The 26997-nt window shown below is 44.2% G+C and overlaps 1 protein-coding gene across 1 annotated transcript in view; it reads left to right on the top strand.

Annotated features, from left to right (window-relative positions):
- The first annotated feature begins 1544 nt into the window (after positions 1 to 1544).
- STK11 (serine/threonine kinase 11) overlaps positions 1545 to 26997 on the top strand; it is a 68867-nt gene continuing 43414 nt past the window's right edge. Inside the window, exons 1-6 of the mRNA XM_056517498.1 lie at positions 1545 to 2069; positions 16685 to 16768; positions 22568 to 22657; positions 22830 to 22962; positions 23080 to 23216; positions 25152 to 25279. Of these exons, the coding sequence (XP_056373473.1) occupies positions 1789 to 2069; positions 16685 to 16768; positions 22568 to 22657; positions 22830 to 22962; positions 23080 to 23216; positions 25152 to 25279 (853 nt within the window). The 5' untranslated portion in view covers positions 1545 to 1788. The remainder of the gene's footprint in view (positions 2070 to 16684; positions 16769 to 22567; positions 22658 to 22829; positions 22963 to 23079; positions 23217 to 25151; positions 25280 to 26997) is intronic.

The following is a 26997-nucleotide window of genomic DNA, read 5'->3' as shown; positions in this document are numbered from 1 at the left end:
TTGCATGCTTTCTGAAATTTGCCTGGTCATAAATTAATATAGCTATAAGCAGAAATGCAATTCTGCAGCATAGAAAAGCTAGGTGAGAATCTTTGACATAGCTTTTCCATGCTCCTGAATGGCATACCTGCTTATAGCTATATTACTTTATGCACTGGGAAAAATCAGAAATCATAAGATAATCCGGGCAATGGCGGCCATGCAGTTGCTGGGGGATAGTGTGGAAGGGGTTTTGCAGCCGAAGGTTTTTTTTTATTGGATAAATGTTAGTGGGATTGGGTAGGAATGTACGCACATGTGGTGGTGGGCAGGAGGGAAACACATAGATTGGAGAAGAGGGCAGGAATTGTCAGAAACCTTGGACCCTCCAGCTAGTGCAAAACTACAACTCCTGTAATGCCGAAGATGCAGATGGGAGTTGTAGTTTGGCAGCTGCTGGAGTGCCCAAAGTAGTGGAGACCATGCCTGCAGCCCCTGGAGATGTAACCTGTCATGATTGCTGGCAATCTGTACTGTACAAAGAAGAGCCCGGTGAGGGACTGGTTTTTTAATCCCACTCCCACCAGTTCCCAATGATAACATAGGAATGTACAGACACTAGGGTACAATGCTCTGCACATATTCACCATGTATAACAGTGTGTGTGGTGTATGTGTAGTACACACACTGCTATGCATGGGGGTATGTGCTGAGCATTGTACCCTAGTGTATGTACAGATGTGAATAGCAGTGACTGTGCAGACTCAGAGGCCCTAGGTCACTTACCGATGCAATGCTCTGCACATACCCCCCTTGTGTATAGCAGTTAGAGATGAGCGAACTTACAGTAAATTCGATTCGTCACGAACTTCTCGGCTCGGCAGTTGATGACTTTTCTGGCATAAATTAGTTCAGCTTTCCGGTGCTCCCGTGGGCTGGAAAAGGTGGATACAGTCCTAGGAGACTCTTTCCTAGGACTATATCCACCTTTTTCAGCCCACCGGAGCACCTGAAAGCTGAACTAATTTATGCAGGAAAAGTCAGCAACCGCCGAGCCGAGAAGTTCGTGACGAATTGAATTTACTGTAAGTTCGCTCATCTCTAATAGCAGTGCGTGTGTATATAAACATTCCTATACAGGTACAGGTGGGGGTATGTGCAGAGCATTGCACCCTAGTCTGCACAAACCCCCCTTGTGTATAGCAGTGTGTATTTGCAGTGTGCAGTGTTTTTTTTTTTTTTTTTTTTACATTATTTTATTTAAAAAATTGGAAAGGCGGAGGGGGGGGGGGTTTACATTTTTATTTAGGGAAGGGGTTAATTATTTTTTACACCTTTTACTTTTTATTATAGCTCCCATAGGGTATGTGCAGACTGCAGAACATTGCACCCTATTCTTTAGAATACCCTAGGGTGCAATGCTCTGCAGTCTGCAAATACCTACCATGCAGGGACATCTCACACACAGCTGTACCCCAAGCACGTTACACACACACACACACACAACTTTGCCAGCCCGGCTCCTCCCACCCATGTGACCGGTCACATGATTATGACATCATCAAAGGTCCTTCAGCTCACTAGGATGTTGCATCTACCGTGATGATAGTACAGCTGAGTTCTCCGGGAATAGGTGCTAAGAAGTGACCGTTGTGCCCGCTCAGCCTCTGGGGCATCCTGTGAGCACCTGGTGGTGGCAGTGCCCCGGTCCTGGGGCTGTGGAGACGTTTTGCCAGGGCGTGACTTCCAGTGACAACATTGCTCTAAGCTGTGACACTACTGTAAGGGTCAGGCTTGTGCCAACCCAGCATGGATGAGGAGGAGTCTCAAGACATTGGGTTCTTACCAGACCTGTCGGTGGGTATGGACACGTTCATTCACCGCATTGACTCTACTGAGGTGATCTACCAGCCCCGCCGGAAACGTGCAAAGTTGGTGGGGAAGTACCTGATGGGAGACCTGCTGGGTGAGGGCTCCTATGGGAAGGTGAAGGAGATGCTGGACTCTGACACCCTGTGCCGCCGAGCTGTCAAGATCCTGAAGAAGAAGAAGCTGCGGAGGATCCCGAACGGAGAGGCCAATGTCAAGAAGTGAGTGGTGGAGGTGACCGGCGGGGTGCCGGTGTGTGACCTGGTGACCTCTTGTAAGGAGGACGTCCTTAGGACCATGTCTTACAGCTCATCGGGAGTCCACAAGGCCGAAGCAGTGAAATGTACCATGGGACTGTAGTAGTTGTCCCCAGGTTTACAATGAGACAGAAGACAAGGGCACAGTGAGACGTGGTCCCATAGCAACCTAGCAGAGTTCTGTGTACTATTGAAAGCTGAGCTGTGATTGGTTGTTGTGGACACGTTTTGGTAAATGAGGCCTGATCTCTAAAGGGGTATTCCAGTATGAAAACCACTCATATGTTGCTGGGGACAGAGCCAAAATAAAAAAAAAACAAGTGATACCTACCTACAAGCTTATTGCTTGTTTCCTCCAGGACAAGACCGGCCTGTTCAGCCAATCACTGGCCGCAGTGGTGTCCTATCTCACTCACTGATTGGCTGAGGGAGAAGGTCCTGCTGAGATGACTCACCCTAGAAGTAGCACTGAGCAGCGGAAGATCAGAAGATGCTGGAGCCCTGTCCCCAGCAACATATATATCATTTTTTACATACTCAAATGCCGCTTTTAGGGTACGTTCACTATTACAGGGTCTGCTGCATATTTTGTGTAGCTGATTTTGCTACCCATGGAAGTTAATGGGTAGTGAAATCAGCTGCACAAAATAAGCAGCAGATCCTGTGTGTGAATGAGTACTACAGCCTTATACAACTTATCCTCTATGCGCAGGATAGGGGATAAGTGTCTGATCGCGGGGTCCGAACGCTGGGACTTCCCCAGCAATCTCCTGTACGGGGCCGCGGCTCTCCCCATACAGGAGGTGTGTCGGCCGCAGCATGATGCCCTCTCTATGTATCTCTATGTGAGAGATGGAGATGCTGCGTTTGTGCATCTCTGCCTCCCATTGAACTGAATGGAGGGGGCGTGTCTGACATCTTAGTGAGGAGGATGACACTAACATTAGTTCCAGGGCCTCGTACAGGAGATTGCAGGGGCTCCCAGTGGTAGGACTCCCTGCCATGAAACACTTATCCCCTACCCTGCAGATAGGGGATAAGGTGTCTAAGGCTGCAGTACTTCTTTAAAGTGATTTTGTAAGTTCTTGATAAACTAGGTCTAAAATTGGCGGTAGCATAAAATACACTGCTCAAAAAAAATAAAGGGAACACTAAGATAACACATCATAGATGTGAATGAATGAACCAATCGTATGAAATACTTTCATTTTTACATAGTTGAATGTGCTGAGAAAAAAATCGCACAAAAATTATCAAAATTATGAAAATCAAACTTATCTGGAGGTCTGGATATGGGATCACACACAAAATCAAAGTGGACAACCCCACTACAGGCTGATCCAACTTTATGTAATGTCCTTAAAACAAGCCAAAATGAGTCTCAGTAGTGTGTGTGGCCTCCTCGTGCCCATATGACCTCCCTACAATGCCTGGGCATCTCCTGATGAGGTGGCGGATGGTCTCCTGAGGGATGTCCTCCCAGACCTGCACTAAAGCATCCGCCAACTACTGGACAGTCTGTAGTGCAACATGGCATTGGCGCGAGACATGCACGGTGTTGGGCTGTAAGCACAACCCCCACTTGTGGACGTCGGGCCCTCATACCACCCTCATGGAGTCAGTTTCTGACCGTTTGAGTGGACACATGCACATTTATGGCCTGCTGAAGGTCATTTTGCAGGGCTCTGGCAGTGCTCCACCTGCTCCTTCTTGCACAAAGGTGGAGGTAGCGGTCCTGCTGCTGGTTTGTTTCCCTCCTACGGCCTCCTCCACATCTCCTGATGTACTGGCCTGTCTCCTGGTAGCACCTCCATGCTCTGGACGCTACGCTGAAAGACACAGCTAACCTTCTTGCATTGATGTGCCATCCTGGATGAGCTACACTACCTGAGCCACTTGTGTGGATTGTAGACTCCATCTCATGCTACCACTAGAGTGAAAGCACCGCCAGAAGTGGCCTGTGGTCACCACCTGCAGAACCACTCCTTTATTGGGGGTATCTTGCCTATAATTTCCACCTGTTGTCTGTTCCATTTGCACAACAACATGTGAAATTGATTGTCAGTCAGTGTTGCTTCCAGAGTGGACAGTGTGATTGACCTGGAGTTACATTGTGTTATTTAAGTGTTCCCTTTTTTTTTTTTTTTGAGCAGTTTATAAAGAGAAACATTACCTGCCTGATAAATCCCCACTGTTTCGGCGATACCTACCAGTCTGTTTACTAGGCTGCAGCGATGACGTGCCCCGTGTGACCACTGAACTCTGAATAACCATGAAGGTTGTATTCACATTTACAGTATCCTGCACATATTTGATGTGCTGGATTTGAAGCTGTGTTCAGTCATTTAGTTTACATTAAAATCTGAAGCTTCAAATCCTGCAGGATACTGCATGTGTGAGGACACTTATTTGAGATCTGCAGTGATATAACACTTAAGTGAATGGAGTTCAGCGCTGGTCCTGCTGGGGTACGGGAAAGCCCGGTTTGCCCCTCCCCCAGCCGGCTCCGGCACCCGTAGTGTAAAAGGAGATGTGAATGCAGCCTTATAATGGGGCTGCAGGATGGAAATCGCTGGGAGCCAGTGGCTGAAGTGCTCTACCCCACACTTCTCTTGATCAGTGGGGGTCTCTTAGCACTGAGACTCTGATCTATGACAACGTTTTCCTTGTCCCCATGTCAAAGGGTTTATGAAATAACGGAGTCTTTGAACAGGTTGTACAGGCATACTCTGGCATACATAGAGACAGCAACCAAGCAGCCAGCATGCACTTGCCTCCCTCCACACCTGATGTCAGAGTAAGGTAGAAATAGTGTGTCATTTGTTTGATCAACATACATATGATGGAAACCAGAAACAGTTAGTGATATTCCTAAAACCGAATATTCACCGTAGATCCACCAGTTTAAAACCTCACAATTCAAATGTCAACTCCACAAAGCTAGGGTCCCATGTCCCCGAACAGTGGTGCCAAACTTTGTGAACTTGACATTTCTATGTATTTTTTTTTTATTTTTATTTTTTAACTTTTATATAAGGGAGAAACAAACAGACCCCCCCCCCCTCCCAGATTAATATGAACTTAATATTTTATACACTTCTTTATTTTTAATCAGGACATATCACTTACCAGTTAGCACCTTGCATCCACCAGGATAGCACAAAAAACATGCTGTAGTAGTTAGGGATCGACCGATTATTGGTTTGGACAATATTCACGATTTTGGACATTATCGGTAATCACCATGCCGATAATGTACCCCACCCACCCTTACCGGCCAGAGACCGCCGCTGCCCCATTGCCTCCCCCATCCCCGGTTTTATAATTACCCTGTTCACGGGGCCCGCGGTGCGCGCTACTTCTGTCTCCTGCAACAACCTGCGCAGTGCAATGACGAGTGACGTCCTCAACGCGACGTCTCCGTCAGTGCACACAGTGACGGCTCAGGACACCGCCGGAGCCAGAAGTAGCGCGGGCCCCGGGAACAGGTAATTAAAAACAGGGGATGGGGGAGGCAATGGGGCAGCGGCGGTGGTGGTTGGACTAGGCAGGACCCCAGAACAGGCAGGGGGAGAGAAGCGGGTGGCGGCGGCGTTCTCTGGCCCAGCAAAAGCCGCTGCAGTTCATTGATTTAAAGCGCCCGCTTTAACTCATTGATCTGCAGCGGCTTCTGCGGGGCCGGGTGGGGCGAAATAGCCGATAACTTATACCGATATTCCAGTATAAGTTATCGGCCTGAAAGGTTGCAGATTATCGGTATCGGCCCTAAAAAATCGATATCGGATGATCCCTAGTAGTAGTGCAGTATGGGCCAGTTAATCTCCTTTTACTGAAACCTGAACAGGAAATGGCTTCAGTTGTGGATATGTTAAAGGGGTACTCCGCTGCTCAGCGTTTGGAACAAACTGTCCCGAATGCTGGAGCCGGCACTGGGCGCTCGTGATGTCATAGACCCGCCCCTCATGATGTCACGCCCCGCCCCCTCAATGCAAGTCTATTGGAGGGGGCGTGACAGCGGTCTATGACGTCACGAGCTGCCGGCTCCAACGTTCAGAACAGTTTGTTTGAAACACGGAGCAGCGGAGTACCCCTTTAATGTGACGGACCGGTGAAGATATCTGTGTAGGGCTCAACCATATTATGGCTCTGTGCATGACATCACATACTCTCCTGTACGATGGGAAAAGCCTTTTCCTTTACGTTCCAGTTCTGCCTGGACCTTTCTCATGTCGAATCTGGTATATGGTTATCTGGTTCATAAGGTTGAAAAAAGACCAGAGTCCATCAAGTTCACCCTATATCCCTAATTAGTCCCTACTGAGTTGATCTAGAGGAGCAATGTGGACTGGAATGCTTATTTATAGGGAATGTGTCATCTCCATAGCAGGTACAGAGGTTCAGATAGGTGCTAGTAGGATACAATGTATCGTACCTTTTGGCTTTGCTGATCACTTTTTGTAAAATTACACTCACTGGCCGCTTTATTCGGTACACCTTGGTAGTGGTGGGTTGGACCCCTTTTGCCTTCAGAACTGTGTTAATTCTTTGTGACATGTTTCCAGCACTGGGTAGAAAGTATATCTCAGAGGTTTTGGTCCATATGGACATGATGGCATCATGTACTTGCTGCAGATTTGTGGGCTGCTCATGATACATATCTCTTTCCACCACATCCCAGATGTTCTCTATTACATTGAGATCCGGTGACTGTGGAGTCTATTGTAGTACAGTGAACTCCTTGTCATGTTCAAGAAAGCTGTATAAGATGATGTGAGCTTTGTGACTTGGTGCATTATCCTGCTGGACGTAGCCATCAGAAGATGTGTACACTGTGGTCATAAAAGGATGGACACAGTCAGCAACAATACTCAAGTAGGCTGTCACATTAAAATGTCCCACCATTACACCCCCACCAGCATGAACTGTTGATACAAGGCAGGATGGATCTAGGGCTGGGCGGTATACCGGTTCATACCGAATACCGAAATTTTTGGGCTGCACGATATGATTTTTTCCCAATACAGCAATACCGGTTGGGCCCCTCCCCCTTGGGAATGAATTATCAGCCCAGCGCAGCGCTGTCCCCACATCGGGGAACTAATCACGTTACCCGCCAGCGCTGTTCTGCTCCCCCCCCCCCCAATAAATTATCAGCCCAGCGGGGTACTACTCACATGTGTCACCCGCAAGCACTACCCTCCTCCTCTTTGTTGGGGGCCGCCGGCGATGGAACTCTGTACTGTACGCCAGTGGTCTCCAACCTGCAGACCTCCAGCTGTTGCAAAACATGTAGTGTAGATGTAGTTTTGCAACAGCTGGAGGTCCGCAGGTTGGAGACCACTGCTTTACCCCTATGCCTGGGCTGCAAAAGATAAAGAAAATAAATTTTAACTCCCCTACGTCGGCCTTACGCTGGGGGCGGGAACGTCAGACAGCCATCAGCCTATCACCGGCCGGAGCGATGTCCCGCCCCGGCCAGTGATAGGCTGAGCGCACTATCATGTAAGGAGCTCTGACCGGCTTCTTATATGACAGTGCATTTAACCTATCACTGGCCGGGGCGGGACATTGCTCCGGCCGGTGATAGGCTGTCCGGGCATGCTGGGAGTTGTAGTTTGGCAACAGCTGGAGGTCCGCAGGTTGGAGACAACTGTCGTACAGTGAGTTCCATCGCCAGCGGCCCCCAACAAAGAGGAGGAGGGCAGTGCTTGCGGGTGACATGTGAGTAGTACCTCGCTGGGCTGATAATTAATTGGGGGAGAGCAGAACAGCGCTGGCGGGTCACATGATTTGGGGGGGGGTGTGTGTGTGGGAAAGGAAGTACCGTTATATACCGTGGAACCGCCATAAGTTACAAAAATACCGTGATACACCTATTTGGTCATACCGCCCAGCTCTAGATGGATCCATGCTTTCATGTTATCTATTCCAAAGTCTGAATGTTGCAGGTGGAAGGCTGGGTCAGTCTTTGACATAAACATGAAATCATGGATCCATCTAGTTTTGGTGAAAATTGCATCCTGTTTTCTGTCATCTCAAACCAGTTTGCCCGTTCTCTTCTGACCTCAGCAAGGCATTTTTGTCCACACAACTGCCACTGACTGAATATTTCCTCTTTTTGGGACCATTCTCTGTAAACCCTAGAGATGGTTATGTATGAAAACCCCAGTAGATCAGCAGTTTCTGAAAAACTCAAACAAGCCCGTATGTAAATTAAATCTACTCCCCCCCCCCCCCCCCCCATTTTAATGCTCTGTTTGAACTTCATCAAGTTGTCTTGACCACGTCTACATGCCTAAATGCAGTGACTTGCCCTCATGTGAGGCTGATTAACCATTTTTAAACAGGTGTACCTAATAAAGTGGCCAGTAAATGTAGCACATCTTTTCTTCCTCTCCCGTCTGCTTTAAAGGGGTTTCACCATGATCCGCTTGCCATAGCAAACGTTATATTTTATTAGGTTGAATGAAATTGTGTCTGCCTCTGCAAAATAACAGACGTCCTTATTTCCTTCTCTCTCCCCTTTTATATGAAAATCTTTGAGGTGGGCGGAGCTTGTGACATGGTCTGCTCTGAACTTCATTTCCCAGCAGTCATTAGTGCAGATGTTCATGCCTGTGCTGCATTGAGTATCTAATGTTCATAATAGTAAAGTTAACTTCTCTAGGGGGAGATGTATCAAATCCTGTGCAGAGGAAAATCTGACCAGTTGCCCATAGCAACCAATCTTCTTTTATTAAAAAAAAAAAAGTTTCTGAAAAAATGAAAAACAATCTGTTTGCTATGGGCAACTGCACCACTTCTCCTCTATACAGGTTCTGATAAATGTCCCCCACTAGTGTTACAGACTGTAATATATGCAGCTATAGCGGTACATACCTCTTCCATAAGTGGACTTAAAGGGGTACTCCAATCCTAGACATCTTATCCCATGTCCTAAGAATAGGGGATAAGATGTCTGATCGCGGGAGTCCTGCCACTGCGACCCCCCCCCCGACCTCTCCTGCAGCACCCCCTCCGTTTTTCAGCTGCACCGAGCGAGGATAGCTCTGTGGCTGATGACGGGCGATGCAGGGGACAGCGTATCGTGAGATCACGGCTCCACCCCCTCATGACATCACACCCCGCCCCCCCTCAATGCAAGTCTATGGGAGGGGGCGTGGCGGGCAGAATTAGCTGCCAGAATTAGGGGGGTGGGGGGGGAAACAACAAACTCTACATTTTACTCAGGAAAACCCGAAAAAAGTGGCGTGGTAGTCGGGGGGAAAAGGGGGTGTGACTGCCGACAAGGGGCATGTCCCCAACATTTTCACAAAAACCAACATAGTTACTAAGTTTTCCACAGAAAATGTGGTGGATTTGAGCTGAGGGAAACCCTACAAATCGGAGTATGCGTAAAAAAAAATAAAAAAATTAAATAAAATAAAAAATTTAGGGAATTAAAACCCACATAGAAAACTCCACTCTTAGTAAATCGGAGCCATTCACTTTGTATGACTAAGGCTGCAGATTGCGGCCGAAACATGTCACCTGTGCATCATGATCCTGCAATAAAGAAGCATTCATCCGAGATTGTGATGGACATTTGATTTGATTATTTGCAAATATGTGTCATTTTGAATAATACATCTGTTTAGACTAGGGATCGACCGATATTTGTTATTTTTTTAGGGCCAATACCGATACTCTGTGAAGGTTAGGGCCGATAGCCGATAACTTATACGGGAATTTCGGTATAAGTTATCGGCTACTTATCTCCAATCCTGGCGGGCGCTTTAAATCAATGAACTGCAGCGGCTTTTTCGGTGCCAGAGACCGCCACTGCCACCCGCTTCTCTCCCCTGCCTTTCCTGGGGTCCTCCTGAGTCCTATCACCGCGATCTGCAGCTCCATACCTGGTACGGGGCTGACAGATTCCCTCTAAGATGCCACCATACAGGTTCTTTCTTCTCTGGATGCCATTCCTTTGCTAATTCAAAACAGCATATTGTTGGCTTTTGGTGCAGCAGGCTGGCACTGTATACTATTATTTTAGTTTATTAGCTACAGTTACACCTGAATCCTATTCCATTGTAGACTCCCTTAATAGTAGTTTTTGTGGATTATGAAAAATATGTTGAATTTTTGCCCCTAAGTCTTTGTGTTGCAGACAGCTAACAATCCTTTTTGTGAATGGTGATTTAGTTGCTTTTTATATACCGTATATACTCGAGTATAAGCCGACCCGAATATAAGCCTAGGGTGGGAAATACATCATCCCCCCCCCCCTTCATCATCACCCCCTGTCAATCCCTTCATCAGTGGTCTTCAACCTGCGGACCTCCAGATGTTGCAAAACTACAACTCCCAGCATGCCCGGACAGCCATTGGCTGTCCAGACATGCTGGGTGTTGTAGTTTTGAAACCTCTGGAGGTCCGCAGGTTGAAGACCACTGCGGCCTTCGTCATCATCCATCCCCCCCCCCCCCCTTTTGTTTTGTACTCACCTCCCCTCGGCGGGACGTTAGGGTGAGCTGGTCCGGGCCATCTATGCTGCAGGGACCGTACGGTGGGGATGGTTAGTCGTTGCGGGCTTCTCCGCGCTTTGGCCCGGCCGCGGAGTAGGGACGTTGCGCATGAGCGTACCTGTGCATCGTCAAGGCAACGTCACTATTCCGGGGCCGAAGCGTGGAGAAGAGGGGCCCCCCCCCCCCCCCTGGTGAAGATGGACAACCCGCAACGACTAACCATCCCCACCGGACGGTCCCTGCAGCATAGATGGCCCGGACCAGCTCACCCTAACGTCCCGCCGAGGGGAAGAGAGTACAAAACAAAAAGGGGGGGGGCTGGATGATGACGAAGGCCGCAGTGGTCTTCAACCTGCAGACCTCCAGAGGTTTCAATACTACAACACCCAGCATGCCTGGACAGCTTCACAGTAGAAAGCAGAAATGCACTGTAAAGCAGGGAAGAGTGGCCAGTCAGCTGTCTGAAGACTGGGAATTGATGACTAAGAATTACAGTAGGCTATGGAGCTAAATTTCAGTCATCTTATATCTTGGCAGTGCCCTGTAAAGTCGCCATCTCAAATGACCAGTGATCTGCTTTTCTTTCTCTCCAGCTTAGTACAGAAATGATGCAGAGGCCCTGATGCCAGAACTTGCTTTCCTGTGTGGGCACCTGATGCATCTTGTAGTGATGTTGTTTCTGCACTGCTTTAGATCAGATTTAGACCAGTGCGTAAATAAAACTTGGGCATGTCTGGACAGAAATAATGTATGAGAACAGAGTGTTACAGCAGTTCTGAAAAGAAGAGCTGTAAATAGCTCTGCAAATAACAGAAAAGCATCACCCATAGGTAGGAATAGTGACTTGGGTATACTACTTTCTGGACCATAACTGGACATTACGCTGGAAAATGGATCAGGAGTCATTTTATCACCTGCTTTTGTCCATTTGAACCCTGATCTTTGAGTACAACATCTATATGACTAGCTATGGTGTTCCATAAAGTCTACTGAAAAGTATCTTGAGTCTGTTGCGCCACTACAGCTGTCCTCCGGTCCAGTCTTCTTTAGTTTGCACGGATTGTCACACTGCGCTCTGTCACCAGCCCAGGTGGGACATCGCTGCGGCCGGTGATAGGCTGAGCACAGTGTGACAAATCGTGCACATGGAAGAAGGAAGAAGACTGGACCGTGGACCAAGCAGCTGTAGCAGCGCAACGGGGAAATGGAGGAAGGGAAGTTAAAGTTTCTTTTTCTTTGCAGCTTGGGCACAATGGACTCAAGATGCTTTTCAATAGACTACGCCTTTTAAATGGGCGCTGTCAGATCCAAAATGTAGTTTTGTTACTGATGAAAACTAAAAACCTTTTGTAATATGGTTGTTTTTAATAATTTTTTTTTGAATATTTAACCCCTTAAGGACCGGGGTTTTTTCCGTTTTTGCATTTTCGTTTTTTGCTCCTTGCCTTTAAAAAATCATAACTCTTTCAAATTTACACCTAAAAATCCATATGATGGCTTATTTTTTGCGCCACCAATTCTACTTTGTAATGACGTCATTTATTTTGCCCAAAAATCTATGGTGAAGCGGGAAAAAAAATCATTGTGCGACAAAATTGAAAAAAACCCGCTGTTTTGTAACTTTTGGGGGCTTCCGTTTCTACGTAGTAAATTTTTCGGTAAAAATGACACCTGATATGTATTCTGTAGGTCCATACGATTAAAATGATACCCTACTTATATAGGTTTGATTTTGTCGGACTTCTGGAAAAAATCATAACTACATGCAGGAAAATTAATACGTTTAAAATTGTCATCTTCTGACCCCTATAACTTTTTTATTTTTCCGTGTATGGGGCGGTATGAGGGCTAATTTTTTGCGCCGTGATCTGAAGTTTTTAACGGTACCATTTTTGCATTGATAGGACTTATTGATCATTTGATTCATTTTCAAATGATATAAAAAGTGACCAAAAATGCACTATTTTGGACTTTGGAATTTTTTTGCGCGCACGCCATTGACCGAGCGGTTTAATTAATGATATATTTTTTATAATTCGGACATTTCCGCACGCGGTGATACCACATATGTTTATTTTTATTTTTATTTACACTGTTTTTTTTTTATTGGAAAAGGGGGGTGATTCAAACTTTTAATAGGGGAGGAGTTAAATGATCTTTATTCACTTTTTTTTTCAACTTTTTTTTTTTTTGCAGTGTTATAGGTCCCATAGGGACCTATAACACTGCACACACTGATCTTCTATGTTGATCACTGGTTTCTCATAAGAAACCAGTGATCAACGATTCTGCCGCATGACTGCTCAGGCCTGGATCTCAGGCACTGAGCAGTCATTCGGCGATCGGACAGCGAGGAGGCAGGTAGGGGCCCTCCCGCTGTCCTGTCAGCTGTTCGGGATGCCACGCTGCGCGCTATTAGAGGCGGGTCCTGGCTTCACTATGACGCCGGGCCCGCCGTGATATGATGCGGGGTTACTGTGTAACCCCGCGTTATATCAGGAGAGCAGGACCAAGGGCGTACCTGTACGCCCTTGGTCCTTAAGGGGTTAATAAAGAAAGCGGCTCCTGCAAATCCCACCACTAGGGATCTCCATACCTACTAGGACACTAGCCAGTCCTACAGCAGCATCAGGCTTGTCCATGTGTCATGGACAAGGGAACTCATGGACATGGCTGTATGAGCAGACACACCAGTCACCTCCCACCACAAGGAAGGGACACTCCCCCTTCCCCTGAGAGGATTTCTAACACTGTGAGCTAATAAGAGGTATTTTTATAATAAATATAGGTGATGGAGGCATAAAAATTTGATGTTCGTGGTCAGGATTAGGTACTGAGTAACATAATCATTTTTTATTTTTTCCTTTATTTTGTGGGATGCAACAAAGACGTTTTAAAGCAGTAGTCCAGTCTAAAAAAAAAAAAAAAAAATATCCCCTATCCGCAGGATTAGGCTGCATTCACACCTCGTTTTTACATACAGGTGCTGGATCCGACTGGGGGGGGGGGGGGGGGGCAAACCGGGCGCTCCCGTACCGCAGCCAGACCAGCGCTGAAATCCATTTACGTTAATGAGCCGACCAGAGTCAAACGGTGACTCCGGTCGACTCATTTTTGACCTGCATCCGGTTTTGTGACCGGACCTAAAACCGTAGTATACTACGGTTTTAGGTCCAGTCAGTAAATCGCATACGGGTCAAAAACTGAGCCGACCAGAGTCTCCGTTTGACTCCGGTTGGCTCATTAAAGTAAATGGATTTCAGCGCTGGTCCGGCTGGGGTACGGGAGTGCCCAGTTTGCCCCTCCCCAGCCGGATCCGGCACCCGTAACGTAAAAACGAGGTGTGAATGCAGCCTAAGTCAGATTAGTCAGTCAGATTGTGGAGGCTCCGACCACTTGGGCTCCCAATGAACTCCTGGCAGGCACTCCAGCTCTCTGCATAAATGAATTATGTCGACCATGGCACAAAGCGGTGGTCAACACGCCCCCTCCATGTATCTCCATTAGAGAGCCGGAGATATGTGAACACTGTATCTCCGGCTCTTCCATAGAGACATATGGAGGGGGCAGGTCGGACGCTGCTTGGTGCCATGGTCGACATAATTCATTTGTGCTGATAGCGGATACCTTTTCTTTAGACTGGTGGATAACTCCTTTTTAAGCTCTTCTGCCTGTAGATAAAAACCATAAGTTGTGGAGAGGTTATTTCTTGGAAGAAGTTTGGTTGCTTTTGTGTTTCCAAGTTTAGTCCAGTGAATGTTTGTTACAGATATGGAATTGAGGTTAGATAAGGACGTATGGAAATTTGCACGTGACCCATATTTGGCCCCATTTACATAAAGGGATGTAAACAGTTGGTCATGTGTTTCCGATCTCTTTAGAAAATGTGGCTCCATATCCATAATGGTATCTTTAATGATAATGGCATATTGATACACCTTTAAAATAACAATGTAGCTTCTTCAGGTGTCGTACGGACCTGGTCTGGCTGTGTGTGTGCCTGAGGTTTTGAGAAAAATCCTATAAAACTACTGGCATCTACGTGTTCTTGTAACGCAAATTTACACTTTTTTTTTTTGCATTATTTGTTCTGCAGAATTTGTGGGTAAAATGTGTCAATGGAGCATCATTGGAGTTACGCTTTAAGGAGCAGGGGCAAATGCTGAATTTGTCTTCCCACAGCTTTTCCAATGTTTACTACTACTATATATAGCCTGCATTGCTATAGTATTAGTAGCTGGCATACAAGGTGCTGCAGCATTGCCTATTTATTTGAATAGGTTTACACTTAAGGACACCACACCGCCACTCCCTTTAGTGTAACAATGAGCGCTAGTAAACACTGAACAGGCGGCATTGCTTTTAGGAGAACTTTGGCCACTTTAAATCAACTTTTTAGCAGGGCTGCTGGGACTCAGACTTCTAGTGAGAAGAAAAAAATACAGCAGTGGCCTATCCTGAGGATATACAACCAATTGTATAAGGCTAAATAACCCCTTTAGGGTATGTTCCACCTTACATAGTCCACGGCAGACATTCGTCTTGCATATTTTCTGCAGCAGAAAATCCACAAGCAGATTGTTGCTACCCATTGACCTAAGTGGGTCTGCAGCAAGTCATCAAGCTGTATTATTGTATTTCCGCAGTAGATTATGCAATGGTGAATGCTCCCCCTAATGCAGTAAAATGTTGGGCTTGGAAATCTGGCCTTAATATTAGGCACTGAGGGTCGCTGTGTAACACTGGTCAGAAATGTTTGTTATTGCACACAGATATGATAATGTGATGGCATATCTATTTGTTTACATATAACAGTGCTTCTATTTAAAGGGGTACTCCACTGCTATGACTTTATCAATACGTTTGCCCATTGTGTAAAGTTGTTTAACTCTCTTATGCTTGCTGTGTCAATAATGCATATTATTTCCGTTATACTTACTGTTCCTATGTGCAGGAAGTAGTGTCGTTTTTTTGGTGCTTTGTGACTGCTGACAACATTTGCGGCCATGTTGTTGTCATCCCGCCCTGCAGTGTCGGCGTTGACGTCCGCATTTCCCTCCTCCCGTGTCCGTAGTCAAGGCGGCCCACTTCTTGAATATTCATTCTTGGAAATTGTGTGGGAATAACTTTTTTTCACTTTCTTAGCCGCCCCTTGTGTGAGCGTCCTAGCCTGGTCCAATCGTCCTTTGCGCCAGGCGCATGCGTCATGTATATTTTGAGAGTCGTCTTCGGCGCGTAGTGCGCATGTCTGGTCATTTTGTGAATCGCGTTCTCAGCACTACGCTTACAGCGTAGTGCTAACGTCGGCTATGTCAGTAGCGTAGCCCTGCGCATGCACAGTAGTCCTTACAGATAAGGGCTTACATTAGTAGCGTAGCCCTGAGCTGTAACGACAACTGCGCATGCGCAGGGCTACGCTAGGAACGTAAGCCCTGAACTGGAAGGAGAACTGCGCATGGCTACGCTACTAACGTATGCTAAGTTAGCACTACGTTGGCAGCGTAGGGATGCGCAGGCGCACATTTCTCAACCGAACGATGGAACATAATGGGCGTGGAAAGAAGAAACAAGGGGCGGAAGCTAGGATGCCTATGGGCGGAAATAAAAAATAAAAAAGGGCAGGCACATAGGCGTGAACAAAAAAAGGATGGGCAGAATAACAAGGAAAAATAGGTGGCACCTAAGCGCATAATCAGGCCGCAAAGTATTAGGGGAATGGTAGTTTTCACGGACCGAACAACAGGAAATAAGCAACGTGAGCCAGACAGAACGCCAACTCAGGGAACGACAACGCTAATGGATAAGGCGCATACAGTACAGGGGTGTTATGTGAAGTCATCAAGTAAGAGGTAAAAAGTTAGTGAAATAAGCACTAGGCAGCGGAGTACCCCTTTAATATTGCTTAATATGCCTCCCACCCCTGTTTATAGTCCAACTGCTATTTGGCTAGATATTCATTCTATTGGACACATTGTACATTACTGTTATTGCTTTGTGCTTTCTTCATCCTTCCTTTTCTATATTGCCTTTGGTCATTCTTCCAGTTTATTCTTGTGTTTTCCTTTTGATTAGAGAAATTCAGCTGCTGCGACGCTTAAGGCATCGGAACGTCATCCAGCTGGTGGATGTTCTATACAATGAAGAGAAACAAAAGATATATCCTTTTAAAAAGCCATTGGTAAAGCATTGCTGAACGTTCTGTATAAAAAAATATTATATATATCTATATATGCAGATGAATCCTGTGTAAGTAATCTGGGTGTTCAGATTTTGACAAAAACCATTGTAACTCATTTATTTTAGTTATCCAGATTGCTTTTGATGATGATTTTCTATATTGATCTATATTGGTAATTTGGGATAAGCCAAGATGAGACAGAAGTTTTGCACCACAAATCTCATTACATGCTGTGTTTAAGAGATGAAATCCACAATAGATATTGACATGCAATGGATTGAAAAATCCTGGCCTTCATATCGATTTCAATGCAGAAAAAGTCCCCAGCACATAGAAAAAAAAATAGTTAAAGAAGAAAAAATCCGGGGCAGGTATAATCCATAGAACAACTGTAACCAATTCCCCCCCGCCCCCCCCCCCCCGACTACTTCCAATATAGTGCCAGTACTGCCCGGCCCAGTTACAGCCACATTTGCATGTATAGAAAAACTAAGATTGCGGGCGAACGGCTGGACGGATCCGGGCAAGGTAGGGATCATATGAATCAGCGTCCCCCCCGCAATATCCGTCTGTACCTGCTGTTAGTGCGGGAGTGAACATCGAACAGTTTTCCTTTTAAAATGATTTGTAAATTACTTCTATTGAAAAATCTCAACCCTTTCAGTACTTATTAGCTGCTGTATACTACAGAGAAAATTATGCAGTTCATTCCAGTCTGACCACAGTGCTCTCTGCTGCCACCTCTGTCGATGTCAGTAACTGTCCAGATTAGAAGCAAATCCCCACAGCAAACCTCTCCTGCACGGGACAGTTCCTGACATGGACAGAGGTGTCAGCGGAGAGCACTGCGGTCAGCCTGGAAAGAACTGCACAAATTTCTCTGTAGTATACAGCAGCTAAGTACTGGAAGGGTTAAGATTTTTAAATTGAAGTAATTTACAAATCTGCACAGCAACGGATAGTCGGCTCACCAGGTCACTGCACGGCAAGATAATCCTCCAAGTTTAGAAGAAGAAAAGGGGCGATGCCAGCGAGTAAGAAACTTCACCTTTATATCGTCACATTAAAAGCATTGACATGGAAAAACTTTAAAGGATTTTATCCATGTCTTCAACTGAAGTTTTTCCATGTCAATGCTTTTAATGTGACGATATAAAGGTGACGTTTCTTACTCACTGGCATCACCCCTTTTCTTCTTCTAATTTACAAATCTGTTTAACTTTCTGGCACCGGTTGATTTGAAAATATTTTTGTTCCACTGGAGTACCCCTTTAATTAATTTTCCTTCTAAAGACCCACATGGGGGCTTGTTTTAATCAGGACCAATTGTACATCACTCCTTTTACCACAAAATCTATGGATGAAGCAAAAAATATATTTGTGGGGCACAATTGACAACCCCCCTTGCAAGTTTGCACTTTTTGGGGGTTTGTCTTTTTATTCTGTTGGTCAATACAACTACAACTGTACCCAACTTATAAAGGTTTTAGCTTTTTCACTACTTTCAAACTACTACACTACTTCTTGTTAGAAAATACTGTATGCTTAAAATTGTCCTCTTCTGACCCCGTTTGTTGTTCCAAATACAGGGCAGTTTGAGGGTTAATTTTTTGTGCTGTGATCTGTAGTTTTTATCGGTATCCTTTTTGTTTTGATGGGACTTTGATTGAGGAGGTGATTTAAATGTTATTAAGGAAGGGCTGTTTCATATTTTGTTACACTTTTTTTTTTTTTTCTTGCATGCGCTGAACAATGTTGATCAGTGCTATCAGCGCTCCACTTGTACAGGCTGTCAAGGCCATCTGTCCTTTCTGATGATTGTAGCCCCGTGATTTTGCTGTGTTCATCCCGATCAGCTACTCTGAACAACGGGCAATTGCATTTTACTACATTTAGATGCCGTAATCAACTTTGATCGCGACGTCTGAAGGATTAATGCCAGACGTTCTGTGAGTTCACCGATGCCCAGCATTAGTGGTAGGTAACATGCTCAGCTTGTAAGCGTACTTCATACACCACAACCAGGGTGTGCATGTATGCCCTGTGTCGTTTAAAGACTAGCTATTTTATAATACTTTACTAACAATAGTTTAGAAAAAAATATTCTTTCCCTCTTCCCCTTTCTAAGAGATTAGTTTTCTATTTAGTTTGCATTAGTATTATATATGTCTGGATTAGATGGACTTTGGATCTTCTTTGTATATATCTACAATCCCCCATGTGTTAGCCATAGAGCACCTGCTGAGACGGTCCAGCGTGCGCAATTTACCTGCATATTGTTTTAGTCTCTACTGTGTGTGCAAGCAAGAGGGTTTATATAGAAGCATTTGGGCAATGTGAAGCATCTAGAGGGGGTCATATAGTTTCGGTTTGACCTGCTATTTGGCTAAATGGTATTTCAACTGCCCTATTCTTTTATTCCTTGGGAGATAAGCCGCCGCCAGAGAAGTCTGATGGTAGTTTATTCCCCTCCATTTAGAACCTATGCATGAACCCATGGCAGAGCTGTGGGTTACTCTGTGTGGAGGGATCAGGAGAGATGTCAGCTGAATGAGCATTTAACTGACTGTTATTGAAGGTGTATGGGCAGATGCAATAACTGCAATCTACCAGAAGAATATCAAGGTACAAACCGATGCTTAACAAAAAACAATGCAAAGGCTTCTGTCGTATTTGCAAAAATAAAATAAAAAATTCTACCAATATTTTCACAATATTATTCGAGGACTCATGAGCTTAAAGCTGGGACTTTAGGGAACCTTTTACTTCTGGCATAAAGCTAACAGCGCATTCCACAATGAGAACATCATGCCATCAGTCAAGCCTGGTAGTCCTATATAAACCTGTCCTTTATAATCTGAAGCTCAAGCGCAACTCAAGAGACAAAATTAAGGTTTTTGAGGTGGATTGCATTGAAGTCATGAATCGACCCCTCCCCATTGACATACTGTGGCAATTAAATGGGTATTACAGCAAAAAACGATCATTGTTAAACTGAAAGAAATAATTCTCAAGTCATACTAGCCTACCTCTGCCCCCTGCAGCTCCCGTTTCACTGACTTCTGGTCCCGCACTGTTCACCCTTTCAGCCCTTTAGCCCTTTAGGCTATGTTCACACTGTGGAATGTCCACACAGGCTGCGGAGTGCTGTCAGAATATGCTGGCGCTAGGACCACTTGGAAATGCTGTGTTTCATAGATCGCAGTGCATTTCCTTGCAGAATCCGCAAAAACATTGAAGATGTTGCTGCCGTGGAAATTCTGCCGTGTGAACAGAGCAGTAAAATCTCATTTGAATCAGAGAGACTGCTGCTGCGGAATGTCCATGCAGAATATTCATGTGGAAGGCCTTAAATGAGCAAATCATGTTTGAAAACCCCTTTAATTTAGCCAATTAAAAACAATTCTCCAGAGAATAGACAAAAAGTTACAGATCATTTGCCCCATTTGTCAGCGCGCCAACAAGCCATTGTGCCTGGGTATTTACATATGGGTCAGTTCATACTACATGCAGTTTTGTTTTGTGTTTTATTTATTTGAGGAGAGAGAGATTTAACCTATAATGAAGGTTTTTAGTTTTCAGGCAGTGTTTAGTTCCATATCTTAGTGTTTTTTAGTGGCAACATTTCCAAAATCACTGTAAAAATAACAAGTTTTTACCATTATTTGCACAATTGCAGCAAATGGCACAATTTTTGCTGCGATTTTGGGAAAATCACAGTAAAATCTGAAAAAAATGCAAGGTGTGAACACTGCCTCAGGGGGCTGGTATATAAGAACTACATATACTGATCTCATTTACATAGCAGTAGTATACAAAGAGAGCTCGATGGGGAGGGGTGTGGAAGTTGCCAGGAGAATCTGGTGATGATGTCATCCTTTAGTTCACAAGAAGTCAGCTGACCCAGGACTGACTTCTTCCTCTGACACATTGAACACTGATTTTCTGTGTGTCAGACTTGTGGTATAATAAAACAGAGCTAAAAGACTAATTCTGGTGTTGGACTATACCCCTTTCTTTAAAAGGTGTACGCCTCTTAAGGGTAGGGTCACACACAGCGCTTCCGCATCGTATTTGATGCTGCCGGCAGTCACAAAGTGACGGAAGCGAGCTCCCTGTAGCTCTCTGTGTCTGCTCGTAACGGCAGAATTCCTGTCACCAGTCATGAGTGGACACACAAAAGGGAGTTTGCTCTGCAGTCGCTCTGTGGTGTGTGACCTTACCATAAAGGGGTTTTCTGGGACTATATGAATCATAGCCTATACAAAGGACATCAACTGCTGACGGATTGCCAACACTTCTGTGTAAGCTGAGCTGCAGTTATCCGGCATCACCACTATACAATGCATGGTGCAAGGCTTCCGGCCCCGTTCAGTGTGTAGTATGGGGTGCCAAACAGCTGATCTACAGAGGTGCGAATCATAAAGTCCTGGAAAAAAACCTTTAATAAATTAGGAGTAGATTACTCCACTGCAGATTAGCCAAAATATGCATGTAAAACTCCAGTCTTCAGTAAATATCCCCTTGAAGTAATGTCTTGCCTGGACTCCCAAGTCTAACACTGGACAACTAGTCACCATTTACACTCCGTGTACGGCATTGCTTTGTTTTATCAAGTTATTACTTAGATGAGTTTTTATACATACATTTATAGACACACTATATTAGGCAGCTACTTACAGACATCTATCACGTTGATCTTTTGATATGCTGTAGATACATGTGACAAGATGACATTGGTGTAATAAATACATATGACAAGAGAACATTGGTGAAGTCTGTGATCTCAGACCATCACTGATTTCCAGAAAGAAAGAGCTTTTGGATAGAAAACACACTATGGCCCTCATTTACTATTGCAAACCAGACATGTTTTGTGGGGTTGTGCGCCAGATTCTGTAGCATTGCGCCAGATTGTGCGCCAAAATTTGCGCCAGAATTGAAAGAACCTTGACTAACTCTCCATTTTTATTAGTAAACCCGAAAAGGGGCATGGCTGCCAGGCAAAGGGGGGCGTGGTCTCTGAAAAGGGGTGTGTTCCCGAGATTTTCACAAAAACACAACATATTTACTAAGATTTCCACAGAAAATGTGGTGGAATTCAGCTGAGGAAAACCCTACAGGTGTAAAAAAAAAAAAAAGTGTAGGGAAAGTGGAAAATGTAGGGAAAACTTAGTAAATACCAAGGAAAATAAATTGTAGGGAATTAAAACCCACAAAGAAACCTACACAATACTCTTAGTAAATAAGGGCCAATGTTGTTAGAACCTGTGTGTTCAATGATGATCCAATAGCTGACAATTGGGTTGTGGTGATTCAGCTGTATAGAATAGCAGAGGCTGCATTGAAGGTGTAAGAGAGCCCATGGATACATGCCTCCTATCTACTGGTTCAGTTCTTAACAACTAACATGCAGAAGGACATTTAACATGGATAAGTGAATCTCTCCAGCTAAGCTCCTGGGTCACTGTTTAAGAGCAGGAATTCAGTAAATGGATATGGTCTGAATAAACACAAGCTAACATGAATATATTCTTTCCTTCATGTCCAAAGGGAACTATTCTGACTGAAACACTGTGAATTACTTAAAGTGGTGCTAGATGGCTTGTATGTAATAAGGCATCTAGCGCCACTTTAATTCACAGAAGTTTTGGTCCCCGGAGAGATTCCCCCCCCCCCCCCCCTATGATCTTTAATTTCTATATTTTTTTAAATATCAGTTTGTAAAAGCCTCTCAACCTTACATTTATATAGTATTCCTTAATATAAGAATGTACGTATATGGTTATGGAGTACTGCGTGTGTGGAATGCAGGAGATGCTGGATAGTGTACCTGAGAAACGATTTCCCATCTTTCAGGCCCATGGGTAGGTACCTTTTTTCTTTAACAATTATTTGTGTGTCGGGGCCACTACTCTGATGATGATTTTTTGTTCTCCCTTCAACATCACTTTTTTTTATTTTTTTTTTATTTTTTTTGTGTGTGTTTCATATTTTATGCTACACTTGATTAATTGTTTTCACATTTATGTCTATAAGGTATTTTTGCCAGCTTGTGGATGGTCTGGAGTATCTCCATAGTCAGGGTATTGTGCATAAAGACATCAAACCTGGCAACTTGCTGCTCACAACAGACGGGACGCTCAAAATCTCTGATCTGGGCGTTGCGGAGGTATGTTGTAAGAGTATGGGTGGTTACTTTAGCAAAACAAAAACAAATAAAATTAACACTCCATTAGTTAAGTAGGTTTGTACAGGATATTAACTTCTCTTCTCTCCTTCCCCAAAGGCCTTACACCCATTTGCAGAGGGTGATACTTGCAGGACCAGCCAGGGGTCCCCCGCCTTTCAGCCTCCAGAAATTGCAAATGGCCTCGACACCTTCTCAGGGTTCAAAGTGGACATATGGTCAGCAGGCGTTACCTTGTGAGTTTGTCTTTATAGATTACCCCTAAACATTGCACTTTTGAACTGAACGTTTACCCCTAAACATTGCACACTTTAAAGCGTACCCTTCAGACCCAACAAAAAACATTTTTTTTAAATGTATCACTCAGTACCTATTCCTGACCATGTACATCACATTTTTATGTGTCTAGCACCTTTATTTATTTTTTATTCCACTTTTAATTTAGCTCCCTAGTCTGAATTCCTCTCAAATGGAGGGGGTGTGACCTCACTGTGCAGGTCTCCGCCCCCTCCCTCAGTATACTGTCTGCTCACATCTCCCCTAGCATTAGCAAAACTACAACTCCCAGCATGTCCTCACTGACAGTAGCGGGATACAAGCTGACAGTGGGAGGATTTTTCCTACAGTTGTGAGCCCTGCGCTTACAGCTGTCAATCATGGAAATGTGTCCATGACATAGATGATGACGCATGGACACAGCAGGACTAGTATGTGTCCAAGCAGGCAGGGGGGGCAGTTGTTTGACTGGATTTTTCAGTATGAAATACTGAACATTTTCTAATGAAAGCAATTGTAAAACCTATTGGGTTTTTGTTGCTGACAGTGCCCATTTAAGCTATTAAAGAGGATTTCATAGGCAGACTTTTTTTTTTTTTTGTGAAGAAGCCAAGGTCCTTTAAAAAAAAGGCTTTCTCACCTGCCTGATCCCTGACACTGCCATTCTGACGGTACCTGGTCCCCACCACCTACTGCTTCCTCTGCTTTGCTGTCACTGAATGCAGAGAGCAACAGTGGCCAGGCACCATCTTGATCTCCTTAAAGGGGTTCTCTGGTGGAATACAATTTTATTATTTTTTTTAAATCAACTGCCAGAATGTTAAAAAGATTTGTAAATAACTTTTTTATTTAAAAATCTTAATCCTTCCAGTACTTAGCAGCTGCTGTATGCTACACAGGAAGTTGTATTTTTTTCTGGAATTCTTTGCAGTCTAACCACAGTGCTCTCTGCTGACACCTCTGTCCATGTCAGGAACAGGAGTATAAGCAAATCCCCATAGCAAACCTCTCCTGCTCTGGACAGTTCCTGACATGGAGAGAGGTGTCAGCAGAGACAACTGTGGTCAGACTGAAAAGAACTATAACATTTCCTCTGTAGCATAGCAGCTGATAAGTACTGGAATGATTACATTTTTTTTAAATAGAAGTAGTTTACAAATCTGTTTAACTTTGTGGCTCCAGTTGGCTCCAAAATGTATTTTCCACCGGAATACCTCTTTTAAATAGGTTTTCCGGGCAATTGAACGAATCTGGGGCAGGTAAAGATACAAGTAACAAAAATAACTAAATTATATACACACTTACCCCCTAATACCGCTCTCAGTCCTGTCCTTCCACTGCTCTGAAATTACCCTTGATGACTTCACTGTGCACAGGATGTTTCAGCCAATCACGTGCATGAGCAAGTGCACAGGGACTGGCTGCACCGTCCAGCTTACAGTAATGTCATCTTAGCCAATACACCAAGGACTACAGAGCAGTGGGGATGCTGGACAGAGACTGGGCTTAGTGGTGAGTGTGTACAGTGATCCCTCAACTTACAATGGCCTCCAACATACAATAGTTTCAACATACAATGGTCTTTATGGACCATTGTAACTTTTAACCAGACTCAACATACAATGCTATGGACAGTCCAGATCTTTGAAATGTGTCAATGGCTGGAATATATGACCAATCAGATGTAACTTGAGGGACCACTGTATATGTACATATACACACTCACCAATACGTCCAGTCTCTGTTGAGCACAATTTTTTTTCTTGACCATTTTCTGCCCAGTCTTCTTTTTTATTAGCACAGAAAATCCCTTTAATCCAACTAGTAATACTATAATTGTTAAGGTAGTGTATTCATAGCATGTATGTATGTGTAATTGATCTCTCTTATTGCAGGTATAATATCACTACTGGTCTGTATCCCTTTGAAGGGGATAATATTTACAAATTGTTTGAGAATATTGGAAAGGGAGACTACTCAGTTCCAGAAGAATGTGGGCCACTGCTATCAGATCTGCTGAGGGGTAAGTACAGAAGTTTTTTTTTAAAGGGAAAATTAAATAAGTTAGTGTATCTGTATGATAAAATAATTAAATTCAGCTTTAATTGACTTGTATGTTCTGAATTTTATCTATTTTATAAACTATATTCCTTTATATAGCAGATAATGCCATAATTCACATTTATACATGTTCCTATTTGGGCTCTCAATCTAAATTCCAAATGTACCTTTCTGCATGTTTTTTGAGTGTGGTGGGGGAAACCAGTGGAAATCAATGCAAACTTAGGGAGAACATACAAACTTATTGAAGATCTAAAACCATCAGCAATACATGCCAGACGTTGTATAATAAGAACATGTGTAAAAGAGAATAAATCAGACAATAAAGCTGAGCTTAAAGTAAACTAGTAAAACATCAGGATAGGCCGATAAGAGAGTCAGCAAATGGCGAAAAACAGAAAAAACATTGAAAGGGGTACTACGCCCCTAGACATCTTATAAGATGTCTGATTGCGGGGGTCCGGCTGCTGGGAACTCCCGCAATCTCTCCTGCAGCACCCTGTGTCGCCACGCCTCCTCCCATAGACTTGCATTGAGGGGGCGGGCGGTGATATCACAATACTCCGGCTCCTGTATAGCCCGTCATTAGGCACAGAGCGAAGCTCGCTCTGTGCAGCAGATGGCCCAGGCTGCTGCAGGAGATATCGCGGAGGTTCCCAGCGGCGGGACCCCTGCGATCAGACATCTTATCCCCTATCGTTTGGATAGGGGATAAGATGTTTAGGGGCAGAGTACCCCCTTTAACCCCTTAAGGACCAGGCCATTTTACACCTTAGGACCAAAGCGTTTTATGAACATCTGACCACTGTCACTTTAAACATTAATAACTCTGGAATGCTTTTAGTTATCATTCTGATTCTGAGATTGTTTTTTCGTGACATATTCTACTTTAACATGGTGGTAAATTTTTGTGGTAACTTGCATCCTTTCTTGGTGAAAAATCCCAAAATTTGATGAAAAAATTTTAAATTTAACATTTTTCTAACTCTCTGCTTGTAAGGAAAATGGATATTCCAAAAACATTTTTTTTTATTCACACTTCCAATATGTCTACTTTATGTTTGCATCATAAAATTTACACGTTTTTACTTTTGGAAGACACCAGAGGGCTTCAAAGTTCAGCAGCAATTTTCCAATGTTTCACTAAATTTTCAAACTCACTATTTTTCAGGGACCAGTTCAGGTTTGAATTGGATTTGAAGGGTCTTCATATTAGAAATACCCCATTATAAAAACTGCACCCCCAAAGTATTCAAAATGACATTCAGTCAGCGTTTTAACCCTTTAGGTGTTTCACAGGAATAGCAGCAAAGTGAAGGAGAAAATTCACAATCTTCATTTTTTACACTTTCATGTTCTTTTAGACCCAATTTTTAAATTTTTACAAGGGGTAAAAGGAGAAAATGTATACTTATATTTGTAGCCCAATTTCTGTCGAGTAAGCACATACCTCATATGTCTATGTAAAGTGTTCGGCGGGTGCAGTAGAGGGCTCAGAAGGGAAGGAGCGACAAGGGGATTTTGGAGAGTATGCTTTTCTCAAATGGTTTTTGAGGGGCATGTTGCATTTAGGAAGCCCCTATGGTGCCAGAACAGCAAAAAAAAAAAAAACACATGACATACCATTTTGGAAACTAGACCCCTTGAGGAACGGAACAAGGAATAAAGTGAGCTTTAATA

Source organism: Hyla sarda, chromosome 1 (genome assembly GCF_029499605.1).
Source record: "Hyla sarda isolate aHylSar1 chromosome 1, aHylSar1.hap1, whole genome shotgun sequence".
NCBI classification, from domain to species: Eukaryota; Metazoa; Chordata; class Amphibia; order Anura; family Hylidae; genus Hyla; species Hyla sarda.
The sequence above is the reverse complement of the archived record's forward strand: the minus strand, read 5'-3'. Positions and strand labels throughout refer to the sequence as shown.